This window comes from Seriola aureovittata, chromosome 5 (genome assembly GCF_021018895.1).
Source record: "Seriola aureovittata isolate HTS-2021-v1 ecotype China chromosome 5, ASM2101889v1, whole genome shotgun sequence".
Lineage (NCBI taxonomy): Eukaryota > Metazoa > Chordata > Actinopteri > Carangiformes > Carangidae > Seriola > Seriola aureovittata.
Window position 1 is genome coordinate 29,857,356 of NC_079368.1, and position 12,500 is coordinate 29,869,855.

At 44.0% G+C, this 12,500-nt stretch overlaps 2 protein-coding genes and 1 long non-coding RNA gene across 5 annotated transcripts in view; 2 read left to right on the forward strand and 1 right to left on the reverse strand.

Annotated features, from left to right (window-relative positions):
- ogdha (oxoglutarate dehydrogenase a) overlaps positions 1–1,624 on the forward strand; it is a 32,536-nt gene extending 30,912 nt beyond the window's left edge. For all 3 annotated transcript variants that reach the window (XM_056375654.1, XM_056375652.1, XM_056375653.1), the window contains one exon: positions 1–1,624. This exon is cut by the window's left edge and continues 741 nt beyond it. The gene's annotated coding sequence lies outside the window, so the exon portion shown is untranslated.
- LOC130169172 (uncharacterized) lies at positions 951–3,181 on the reverse strand. The gene is made up of 2 exons (XR_008827809.1): positions 3,052–3,181; positions 951–2,097 (listed from the first exon to the last, which is right to left on the reverse strand). It is a non-coding gene; the product is annotated as an uncharacterized LOC130169172 (long non-coding RNA).
- Positions 3,182–4,239: 1,058 nt separating this feature from the next.
- LOC130169141 (zinc finger MIZ domain-containing protein 2-like) overlaps positions 4,240–12,500 on the forward strand; it is a 17,742-nt gene continuing 9,481 nt past the window's right edge. Inside the window, exons 1-6 of the mRNA XM_056375609.1 lie at positions 4,240–4,698; positions 9,125–9,220; positions 11,016–11,130; positions 11,247–11,455; positions 12,115–12,271; positions 12,478–12,500. The exon at positions 12,478–12,500 is cut by the window's right edge and continues 220 nt beyond it. Coding sequence (XP_056231584.1) covers positions 9,171–9,220; positions 11,016–11,130; positions 11,247–11,455; positions 12,115–12,271; positions 12,478–12,500 — 554 coding nt within the window. The 5' untranslated portion in view covers positions 4,240–4,698; positions 9,125–9,170. The remainder of the gene's footprint in view (positions 4,699–9,124; positions 9,221–11,015; positions 11,131–11,246; positions 11,456–12,114; positions 12,272–12,477) is intronic.

Genomic DNA, 12,500 nt, shown 5'->3' on the forward strand with positions numbered 1-12,500 from the left:
AGGCTCAGCTCCAGCTCGGGAAACGGCAGCGCGGCTTCCTGAAGCTTCGGCCTCAGTTTTTATTGTTGTTGATTCTGAAGCTTCACGATAAAGAAATTAACACGTTTTTATTTCCTCCTCGGCGACAGTCGGAGCGGCGGCCATTTTGTTTTCAGTTCGTCCGTCTCGTTCTCGAGGACACGATCTCTCAGTAACACCTCGACAGAACATTCACCCGGACTCGAGGAGGAACTGAGTAGATTCAGGTGTCTAAAGGTCAGAGGTCACGGTGACATTGGTTGATGCCTTCTCTGGATAAACGGGGCTGTAACCTGGAGCTAGTCTGAGCGGAGGAAGTGGTTCTAGTTCATTCAACAGAAGAAGCTGAAGCGCCGACGTGTGAATCAGCGGTCCTCGGCCTGTGGAGGGAACGCCGATCAGAAAGGATCAATAAATAAGTGAAGGTGAAGTTCGATCTGGAAGGAAAGAAGAACATGAGCCGACTCCGACGTGACGAAGCTTCTCTCGTGTTTTCTGTATGTGGCAGTTTGAGCAGTTAAACTTCCGTTTCATTGGCACATTCATTTATCGATTGATTAAAGCTGATTGATCTGCGCAGGATGTTTCTAAAGAAGCGCAGATACAAACACACGCAGCTACGACTGTTTCTGCTGCAGAAACTGGATCTGAGCCTGACACTCAACCTTCATGACCTTTGACCTCTCATCACACACCTTCCTCCGTCCACACACACACACACACACACACACACACACACACACACACTCACACACTCCTCCAGCTGTGTTATATAACAGCAGTTATAACAACGCAGACTTCAGAAACAATGACTCCTCCTTCCTTTTTCTCCTCCTCCTCCTCATCACTCCATCACTTCTCATCACAACCCACAAACTCTCTCCTCTTCACCTGAGAATTTGCAGGAAACATTTTATTTTAGTGCGTTTTTCTTCTTCTTTCTTTTTTCTTAAATGTCTCGTTAGCATCGTTAGCGCTCCCCATTGAAAACCAATGGGAGTGCGGCTAGCTGGGAAACAGTGAGAGTGTAATATTTGAGGATTGTATCACTACAGCAGAGGGAGGTTGTTCTTGCCTTGCAGCAGGTGTGTTTGCTCGTTGAGGAAAGTTTGTAATTAGTCACCACGGCAACGCTTAACTCGCACACTGAGATTTAATTTTATTTGTCTTTTATTTTGAAGGGGACGCTTGGGGAGTTAAATGGTGGAGCTCTGCGCTCTCAGGCTTCCCAACATGAACTCAACCAAATGCACTGCTGATGATGATGATGATGATTTAACCCCTCGGCTTCTCTCTCTCTCTCTCTCTGTCTCTTTCTCTCTCTCTCTCTCTCTGGCGAGCATTTACCCCCCCACCCCCGTGCCAAACTGGATCGGTCGGTCTCATGTTTTTCTTGTTTTCGGTGTCGAGCAGCTGAATGAACTCTGTCCGCAGGAAACAAAATAAATCTCCTGGTTTGAAGCAGAAAATCTAAACGACAGCAGAAGATGAAATCAGCTGCAGGAAGTGAGACAAAGAAAATGATTTATTTATTTTCATAATAGGGGATTGAAATTCTCTTCATTATTTTGCTTCATTCAATAAAGAATACTGTATGTACTGAAAACCTGCTGCTTCTGTCCTGATTCAACAAAACAACATGTCAAGTTTTAACATCTACAACTTTGACATCATTTTATTTTCCAGCCTGTAAACGCACCACATGATCCAAACTGTCAAAACAAACCCTCCATTTTATTATCTATGAAAAATAGTCTTCATCAATACTACAGAGGAGCAGAGGCGTCACAGGACAAGTCAGAAAGCATTTCATTCATTTCATGTTTTAATGTAATTACAAGAATTTATAAATGAACGATTAATCATTGACTAAAACTTCAGGTTTAAAATTGGATTAACAAAAAACAAATTACACATTAAATAAACCCTTTATAACCACATTTATTACTAAGTTGTGAATAAATCAGAGAATTTGAAAAGACGTTTCCTAGATTCAATCTTCACTTTCCATTTCCTGTTTCCAGCAGCTTTTCCTGTTAGCTAATCGATTAGCTTAGCTCCTCCTCCTGACTGAGACACCTGTTAGTCAAAGAAAAGAGCACTGTGACCTTTGACCTCAGACACCAGAAGAGGTTTTTTGGTTTTGAACAGTTCTGAACTGTGAAAGGCTTGAGAAGGTAAAGTCAAACTCTTTAATATTTTATATTAAATATTGATATTTTCATTTTTCAAAATATTTTCTTAAATATTGTAAATATTTTTCTTCACCTGCCTGAACTTCCTGTGACCTTTGACCTGGCGAACAGTTTACACGTGGATCTTAAGTTAATTTCTCATTTTAATTAGTTGAACCAAACATTGATTCATCCCTGCTGCCTGTTTAATTATTGATCACTGATGTTATTGGGAATTTTTCTGATCAACAGCTGATATAATGTAAATATCAATAACCTCATGGAGGGATCACAGCGCCTCCTGCTGGACGCCAGAGAGACTGCAGCTCCTCACCTCCATCACTTTCTCCTCCAATTCTTCCTCCCTCTCATCCCTCCTTCCTTCTCCTTTTGTTTGTGTTGTTTCCTTCCTTCCTTCCCTTCGTCGCTTCCTCATTTCCTGTTTCCTCCTCTTTTGCTTTCTTTCTCTTTTCCTCCTTCCATCTCTCTGTTTGTTCTTCGTCCTGTCCTTCCACCTTCTCATATCTGCTTCTCTGTTCCCTCCATTTTTTAATTTTCTTTCATCACTCCTCTCAGTTCTTTCTTCCTCCCTTGTTTCCTTTTATTCTTTCCTTCCTCCCTTCCCTGTCTCCTTGTTATCTTTCACTCTCTCCATTGTTCTTTCTCTCATTTTTCCTCCATGTTTCCACCTTTTCTGATCTCTTGTTGAATTCCTTTGTTCTTGTCTCTGAACCTTGTTTCTTGTCTTCCCCCCCCTGCCCCCCCCCCCCCCCCCTCTGCCCCCCCCCCCCCGTGCAGAGTGTTCTTCGCTCGTCTTCTCTCTGATCTCAAATCCTCACAAGATGCCAAATCCACTCACTGTTACAGGTGTGTGTGTGTGTGCACACGTGTTCAGTTGCCATGGTAACAAAGGCTGCAGATCACAGCAGCAGCATCTCTTCAGGCGAGGAGACGGTCTGTCCACACACACACACACAGACCTGTGTGTGTGTGTGTGCTGCAATGAGCTTCATCAAACCTGAGGAAAGAAAGAAATGACATGGTGATGTCACAGTGATGTCATCAGGCTACACACTCACTTACAAAGTGCAGACGTGGTAGGTTACCATGCAGCAGGGCTGTAATGAAGGGACACTGTGCAGGTGCATTGTGGGAAATGTAAGATCCCGTGTTTTTGGACTATCAACTATCAGCCCAAACCAACCAGTACTCCCATGCTGGAAGAGCACTCAATCAATCAATCAATCAATCAATCAATCAATCAATCAATCAGTGGTAACACAGAGCACAAAAACCCTGTGAGAATATGATTGTATTATAATTACTGATGTGTTCATGTTCATCTCTTTAATGTTGCAGCTGGGCAGACCAGGGATCGATAAAGTTTGATCTTTGATCTTAATCAATAGCAGCACGTCATCATTTACTTCTTGATCATAATCATCAATAATGTGAATGTGCAGAGCTGAAGAAGAAGTTTCCTCTGAAGTTCAAGTCCAACTGACACTGAACAAACGAACTCGTATCATGAGCGTTGATCATTTGTGGTTGTTTGTTGAAATGAAAGTGAAGTGAAGCTCTCTGGGGTCAAAGGTCACGTCCTCTGAATTTAAATGCTCTCTGCTGAACTTCTGTAAATCCACGTGTGTCGTGTTTGTCTCATTTGGACCAAAGACCATAAAGACAAAGAGTCTGTGATGGCGTCCATTGGGATGGGATGGATGTCCACCATGATGCTCCCTCTGATGGTGGCCGGTCACATGAAGAACTTACCTGAGGTTCAGGTGGATTCAGTTTATATATTTGTATTTTGACAGGATTTTTATTTTATATTTGTGGTTTTGGAGGTTTGGTCTTTATAATATCTTAATCTTTGTGTCAGGAGCAGGAGATGAAGGTGCTGTTGTGTCCCCATCTACCTGCCTGTCTGTCTCTCTGTCCCCCCTTCTGCCCCCCCCCCCCCCACACACACTCAACCTGTCTCTCTCTCTCCCTGTCTGCCCCCCCCCCCCCCCCAGCTCTGCCTCCGGTCGCTGCAGTTCTCCGGTCTGACCTGCTGGCTTACTCCCACCGGCAGCAGCGATGCAGAGGAAACACAGTGAAGCGGCCCCGGCGTCAACCTCCACACATTAACTGGACCTTAATTATTAAAGTTACGTTTTTATTTCTTTGTACATGAGAAGTCCCGGAGCTGTGGGGTATGGTGTTGCCTCCTGAAGCCGGATAATCAGACGCAGAGGCCGGCGGCGGCGGCGGCAGGGAGGGAGGGAGGGCTAGCTGGCTGACTGGAGAGGAGAGAACTGAAGCCAGGGCTACTGACTGAATCTCTGCTTCCGTGGGGGATTTCACCGGGACATTTTTGGGATATTCGGGCCGTCTTTGAGCAGGTTCTCCCGGCTGTGGTGGTGGACTTCAGGGGCGTTCGGTCCTTGATGCCCCGGAGGCCCGGAGGAACTCAGACTGCGGAGCCCCGGAGCAGGGCTCGGACACTGGGGGAGTAGAGGAGGTAGGTCGGCTCAGAGAAAACCAGCACTCGTACCCGCTGTGTCTGTACGGGATTTTTACAGTTGTGTGTTTTAAATGAAGGGGAGTCGACAGTTAATCCCCGCAGCGGCTGCTCGATGTAAAGCCACATGTTCACCGACATTCGGCGACTGTTTTGTGCTGGAGGAGGAAGCTAGCTGGCGGCTAACCGTTAGCCTCGGAGCATTCCATTGTCACAGCCCGCTGGGCTAGCTAGGCTAAAGGCTAGCTCGGTAACAGCTGTGGAAGGGGCGATTCTTTAACTAACCGCGGTATCTTAACCACATAATCACGCGTTTGATATCCCGCTTCGTGACCATTTGAATAACAATGTTTGGTCAATTATTTCAGACTGTTTAGACGTGGTAGGCTGTTGTCGTCTCGTTAGCATGCTAACGCTAATAGCGGTGCTACCCACAGCAGGAGCAGCCTCATTTCCCGGCCGCGGAGCGCAGGGACCTGCCTGTTAGCACATTAGCATTAGCTTCTCCAACACTGCAAGGAATCTCAAAATGTCCCCTGACACTTTCATTTTGTCGGCGGTTTTCATGTCACTGGTCAGACGGACGTGTGAGGACGGGACACTGGGACCTCACAGCCGGGTTATTTCAGGGTTTTATTTTTTCAAGTACTAGCTATAATGTTATTACCAGGCGCGTGCGCGGATTCCATGCACGCCGCTCGGGGGTGGTGGGGGGTGTCAGTTTGAAGGTAAAGACACTGAACCAGTTCACAGTTTACTTTATACACTTTACACACTTCCGGGTACATAAACATTAACTTTATCATTTAATGAGCCAATTAACCGGAAACTTTCCTGATCATTTTCTGACGTTTATCTGTTAATTATCCGGATGTTTTCCACACAGGTTGGTGCTAATTATAAGGGAAATTGAGAAAGTGTTTTTAAGATAAACTGTGATAAATGGAGTATAAGGTAAACGATAATTCTGAGCTGCCACAGATTAAGGATTAATATAGATTATAGATCAGTTTGGTGATCAGTAAGTATTCATTTAACTGATGTTGATGCTTGTTGACCTGTAGTTTTCAGCTTCCATGTTATAAAACTTCAATCACTCTGCTGTTACACTTACAGACACATCTCTCCCTGATGTCCACAGACCAGACATGTGTGTGTGTGTGTGTGTGTGTGTGTGTGTGTGTCTCACCCTTTCTTGGAAATATCTGAGTAATTAACAGCTGCTCATTTTTGTGAAATTATGAGGAAATGTTTCCAGGAAATAATCTGGAAATAACCCGTAAAATAAAGTGTCACTGATCATATTTGTTTTAGTTGGTTGTGTAACGTCTGTCCCTGGATCCGACAGTACGATGCATCAGTCAGAGGTGGAGGAAGTTCTCAGATCCTTCAGTACAAGTATCAGGTCATCACTGAAAAACACTGTCGCAGGTAAAATGCCTGCAGTGATTTAAATATGAGTTTTTTAAACATAAACATATAAAGTTATTTGATAAGAAACAGGTTTATTAAAGTTGTGATCACTGAGAAACATTTTCATATTTACATATAATAAATATGTTAAAAATGTTTGTTTTGTCTGCCCCTTTAACATACACAAGGCAGGCACAATCATATATATTATTATATTATAAATTATTATATTATATCTTTTTTACCCTTTAATTAAACAATAAGAAAAAAAGTCTAGTTGTTCCTCATAGTCTTGTTTTCTTTTCTAGTCTGAGAAATATTAATTACACTTGAAGGTAACTAACACAGGGTTCTGGTGCTGAGACTCAGGTGAGTCACATGTCATCAGGTGTAGACAGCTGGGAGTGTGTGGTTTGATCTGGTTGTTTGTGCTGTTTGGTTAAATGAGCTGTTAGTGAGTTGAGACAGACACACAACAGGTTCCATGTTCTGTGGGTGTAAATATAGATTTGAACGTTGTGCTTCAGATTTCACCGATGTTCTTTATTTCTTTATTCTGTTTTATTCTGAAGTTTCCGCTGATTTCCTGTTGATTGATCCTCAGTTATTGTGATGTTCTGGACCTTGTGTAACTGTTGTCTGTATTTACACGACCAGACACAGCTCTGTAGTGATGAGGGGATTTATTGATGGAGAGAAAATTGATCGTTGACTGTTTTGATCTTTCTCTGATAAAACAAGACATCTGAAGATGGTTCGGACATTTCTCATTATTTTTGTCAGTTTTGAAACTAAACTATTATTGATTTTTGTTTTTTTTTACTTTAGTGTTTGAGTTTTCATTTGTTCATTCAGTTCAACTTTCCTTTCTTACACAAAAAGTCAAGACAAAAGTCAAACATCTTGACTTTTTTACAGCCATAAGGAGCATAAAGATCAGCTGACAAATAAACAAACAAACTAAAAACAAAGTAGCCGTGGTTACAGGTGTTTGTTACCAAGGGGAGTCGTATACCAGCCCATAATCCAGTCATCTATAAACCAGTTGATCATCACTGTGTCATAGGTCAGACATTTTTCATCTCCTTGCAAAAACATCTTCCCTCATTCTGAGTCGATGAGTCACTTTTTCCACAGAACAGATCTCTCTGGGGGGCGGGGGGGTCCAGGCCTATACCAAACTGTTATTGATTAATCTGCTGATTATTATCTTATTTGATTGATTATCAAGATTAATTTATGTTCACTGATTATTTGTAGAAAAGTGGCAGATGAAGTGACAGAGGTTTGGTGACTGTTTGACTTCTTGATCAGATGTTAGTCCTGAGGTTTCTGTTGACTTCCTTCATCTTAGCACCGAACAGCATGTGTAGTTGTTACCATGGCAACTGATGATTATTATTTTCATTGTCAGTTATTCTGCTGATTATTTCTGCAATTATTCCAGTAAGTGTTTCGTCTAAAAATAGTCACAAAATATATATATATATATATATATATATATATATATATATATATATATAAATAAATGTGTTCAGGCGCCTTCAGGTGTTTTGTTCAGGCGTCTACAGGTGTTGTGTTCAGGCGTCTACAGGTGTTGTGTTCAGGCGTCTACAGGTGTTGTGTTCAGGCGTCTACAGGTGTTGTGTTCAGGCGCCTTCAGGTGTTGTGTGGAGGTGTCTTTGGTTGTTGTGTTCAGGCGCCTTCAGGTGTTGTGTTCAGGCGCCTTCAGGTGTTGTGTTCAGGCGTCTTTAGTTGTTGTGTTCAGGCATCTACAGGTGTTGTGTTCAGGCATCTACAGGTGTTGTGTTCAGGCGTCTACAGGTGTTGTGTTCAGGCGCCTTCAGGTGTTGTGTTCAGGCGTCTACAGGTGTTGTGTTCAGGCGTCTACAGGTGTTATATAATAATCTGAGGATAATCTGTCTCTGTTTATGTCTCCGCCTTCACCTGCCCCGTGATGTTTCACCACAGTTGATATTTACAGCTCGGATGTTGTTCTTCATTCGTTCTGAGCTCATCACCTGATTTAACGGCTCAAAGTCAGAACGTCTAATCCAGGACAAGGTTTCTTCTGGAGCTGGAACAGTCAGTTCGTTGATCAGCTGATGAGAGAAAATTAATCGGCAGCTGCTTTGACGATCGACAAATCTTTATGTTCTATTCTTCTGTGCCCGACAACAAACTGAAGACATCACATGACCAGGTCTCATTTCATCGAGCCAACAGCTGACTGACTGTTTCCTGTTCTGGGGCAGCGCCACTGAAGAGACAGCCTGACTGATCACCTGATCAAACATCAATAAGTCAGATGAGCGTCTGATTGGTCCTGGACAATCAGTTAGTGTCAGTGACCCATAATGTGTGTGTGTGTGTGCGCGCGCGCGTGTGTGTGTATGTGTGCGCATGTGTGTGTGTGTGCACGCGCGTGTGTGTGTGTATGTGCACGTGTGTGTGTGTGCGCGTGTATGTGTGTGTGTGTGTGCACGCGTGTGTGTGTGCGCGTGTATGTATGTGTGTGTGCGTGTGTGTGTGTGTGCGTGTGTGTGTGCACGCGTGTGTGTGTGCGCGTGTATGTATGTGTGTGTGCGTGTGTGTGTGTGCGCGTGTGTGTGTGTGTGTGCTCCCTCAGACTGACTCAGTTCAGTCTGACTTAATCTAACTGATGAAGATGAACTCAATCTATAATCAATAATTGATCTCCTCCCAGCGTGTTCAGATCAACGGTTGATCATTACAGTGAATTTATTTATTACAAATGTAGTGAACCCTGAGCTGATCGCTGATCACTTTGCAAGGCATTGTGGGTATTGGAGTCTTTATAATGAACGCAACAGAAGATTAAAATGCTGCATTTCTCTTTAATTCTCAACTTTTATAAATGTAGTTTGTCAGAAATGAGTTTCAACAACAAGAGACTGATGTTTTATTTAATCACCTCTGTGGAGGGACACGGGGCAGATGGGAAATGTAGTTTGTGTCTGTCGTTTAAAGCATGGACTGTCTGTGTCTCCAGGAGTCAGTCTGTCTCTCTGATTGGACCCCGGCAACCCCCGTCCACCATGAACCCTCTGAACCAGATGAAGGCTGGACTGGCCAACAACCCACACAGGTACACACACACACACACACACATACACACACACAGAGAAACATACACACACACACACACACACACACACACACACACACACACACACACACACACAGAAACATACACACACACACACACACACACACACACACACAGAGAAACATACACACACACACACACACACAGAGAAACATACACACACACACACACACACACACACACACACACACACAGAGAAACATACATACACACACAGAGAAACATACATACACACACAGAGACACACACACACACAGAGACACACACACACACAGAGACACACACACACACACACACACACACACACACAGAGAAACATACATACACACACAGAGAAACATACACACAAACACACACACACACACACACACAGAGAAACATACATACACACACAGAGAAACATACACACAACACACACACACACACACACACACACACAGAGAAACATACATACACACACATACACACACACACACACACACACACAGAGACACACAGACACCTACACAAACACACACTGCACGCTCTTTATTGATCTGTATGATTACTGTTAATTCAGATTAATGTGATTTTATTCTGAGAGGTCAAAGGTCACACTGACGTCACGAAACATGACTTTGGCCTTGTGACCTCACTACCTCCAGAACTTCTCCAGGGAATCCCTTCAGGGATTAAAACGTTAAAACAGGGAGAAAAGGTAAAAACGTTAAAACGTTCACCTGGACTCAACGACAAACTGATTAGATTTTGGTGGCCTAAGGTCAAAGGTCGTTTTGACTCTGGATAAACAGGGATGTAAACTGAAACCGTCTGAGTGATGAGGAGGAGATTCTAGTCTTTATTTATATTTGATCTGACATCAGTGAAAAACTAGAGGGACTGTGAGACTCTCAGGTGAAACTCTGTCAGGTGAGACTCTTGTCAGGTGAGACTCTGTCAGGTGAGACTCTGTCAGGTGAGACTCTGTCAGGTGAGACTCTGTCAGGTGAGACTCTCAGGTGAAACTCTGTCAGGTGAGACTCTTGTCAGGTGAGACTCTGTCAGGTGAGACTCTGTCAGGTGAGACTCTTGTCAGGTGAGACTCTGTCAGGTGAGACTCTGTCAGGTGAGACTCTGTCAGGTCAGACTCTCAGGTCAGACTCTGTCAGGTGAGACTCTGTCAGGTGAGACTCTGTCAGGTGAGACTCTGTCAGGTGAGACTCTGTCAGGTCAAACTCTCAGGTCAAACTCTGCCAGGTCAAACTCTGCCAGGTGAGACTGTCAGGTCAGACTCTGTCAGGTGAGACTCTGTCAGGTGAAACTCTGTCAGGTGAGACTCTCTCAGGTGAGACTCTGTCAGGTGAGACTCTCTCAGGTGAGACTCTGTCAGGTCAGACTCTGCCAGGTGAGACTCTCTGGTCAAACTCTGCCAGGTGAAACTCTGTCAGGTGAGACTCTGTCAGGTGAGACTCTCTCAGGTGAGACTCTCTCAGGTCAGACTCTCTCAGGTGAGACTCTGTCAGTTGAAACTCTCAGGTCAGACTCTGTCAGGTGAGACTCTGTCAGGTGAAACTCTCAGGTCAGACTCTGTCAGGTCAGACTCTGTCAGGTGAGACTCTGTCAGGTGAAACTCTCAGGTCAGACTCTCAGGTGAGACTCTGTCAGGTGAAACTCTGTCAGGTCAGACTCTCAGGTGAGACTCTGTCAGGTCAGACTCTGTCAGGTGAGACTCTGTCAGGTGAGACTCAGGTGATGAGGAAGTGAGATGATGACTGGAGCCTCTGTGTGTCCTCAGTGAGGGCTCGTACCCCTATGACCCCTCCAGCTGGCAGCAGCCCACCAATCAGCCCACAGGATCCCTCTCCGTGGTAACCACCGTCTGGGGAGTGACCAATCCCTCGGCCAGCCAGGTATGACATCACCACACTGATAATTATGACGAAGATGATGATGATGTCACACAGGAAGTATTTAGGCGTGTGGTGTGGAGGACCTGGGATGTGAAGTGTGTTTCTGTGTCTGTCAGGGTCTGGGTGGAGGGGTGATGGGGCCCGGGGCCAACCCAGGAGGGGGGCCGATGATGCAGGGCCCCGGAGGTCCAGGCATGGCCGGTGGGCCCGGCGGCTACATGGGTCAGCAGGGCTACGGAGAGCCCAGCAAGGGCTACATGAACCAGGGCATGTACGGCCGGACGCCCGGCGGCTACGCTGGAGGACCGGGGGGGTACACAGGGAGGTGAGACAGCTGCTTTATATTACATTTATAGATTTATTACATTTCTACTGAACAGAGGCAGAAATAAAGTTTTCTTAGAAGCAACAAAGCGCGATGTTTATTAAATAACACTTTCAAAAGTAAAAGAAATTTCTCTGTAGTTGGAAATTACACTTAAACAAATAAAGAGAAAAAGATTTAAAAGAAACTGATACAGAATTTCATTCGTTTATTACAGTTATTACAAGGTTATTACAACTTATTACACGTTTTTGACTTAAAGAAAATTTCTTACTTGATTTTATGCTATATATCTGATTTTAGTTGTTTTTATTTATTTATATTTTATAATTATTCAATTTATTTATCTTATTATCAAATGTGTTTTATTTCTATCTCATTTTATATTTCTGTCTTTTTCCTGTGAAGCAGTTGCTTCATGTAATGTCTTTGTTGTAAAGCACCTTGAGCCATGCAGATAAAGTTTTATTATTATTATTATTATTATTATTATTATAACACAGATGAATAAATCCAGTGGTGACTTACTTTTATTTTATATTCTTCAGAATTTATTGCAACAGAAAAAACAGTGATCAATTTCCAATCAATAAAGACACACACACACACACACACACACGAACTATAATAAAACATGGCCGTCACGTGTGTGTGTGCAGTTACCCGTCTAACCCTGGCGGCTCCAGAGGTTCTGCTGACTTCACTCAGGCTGCCGCCGCAGCCGTCGCTGCTGCTGCTGCCACGGCAACCGCTACCGCCACGGCAACCGTCGCAGCCATCCAGGAGAAACAAAACCAGGAGATGAACTACGGACAGGTGAGGGTGGTCTCTTCACCTGCACTTCAGAAACGTGACTCAGCTTTTTTTCAACCAACTTCAGTTTTAACATGGAAGATAAACACAGTTCAGTTTATACCGTCAGTGACTCTGAGGTTCAACCAGGAAGTGACTGTGATGTCACTGTGATGTCACTGATGGTCAACATGTTGAGAGTCTTTGCTGTTTGTGTGTGTTTTTCCCAGATGGGGGGTCCAGCATACAACAA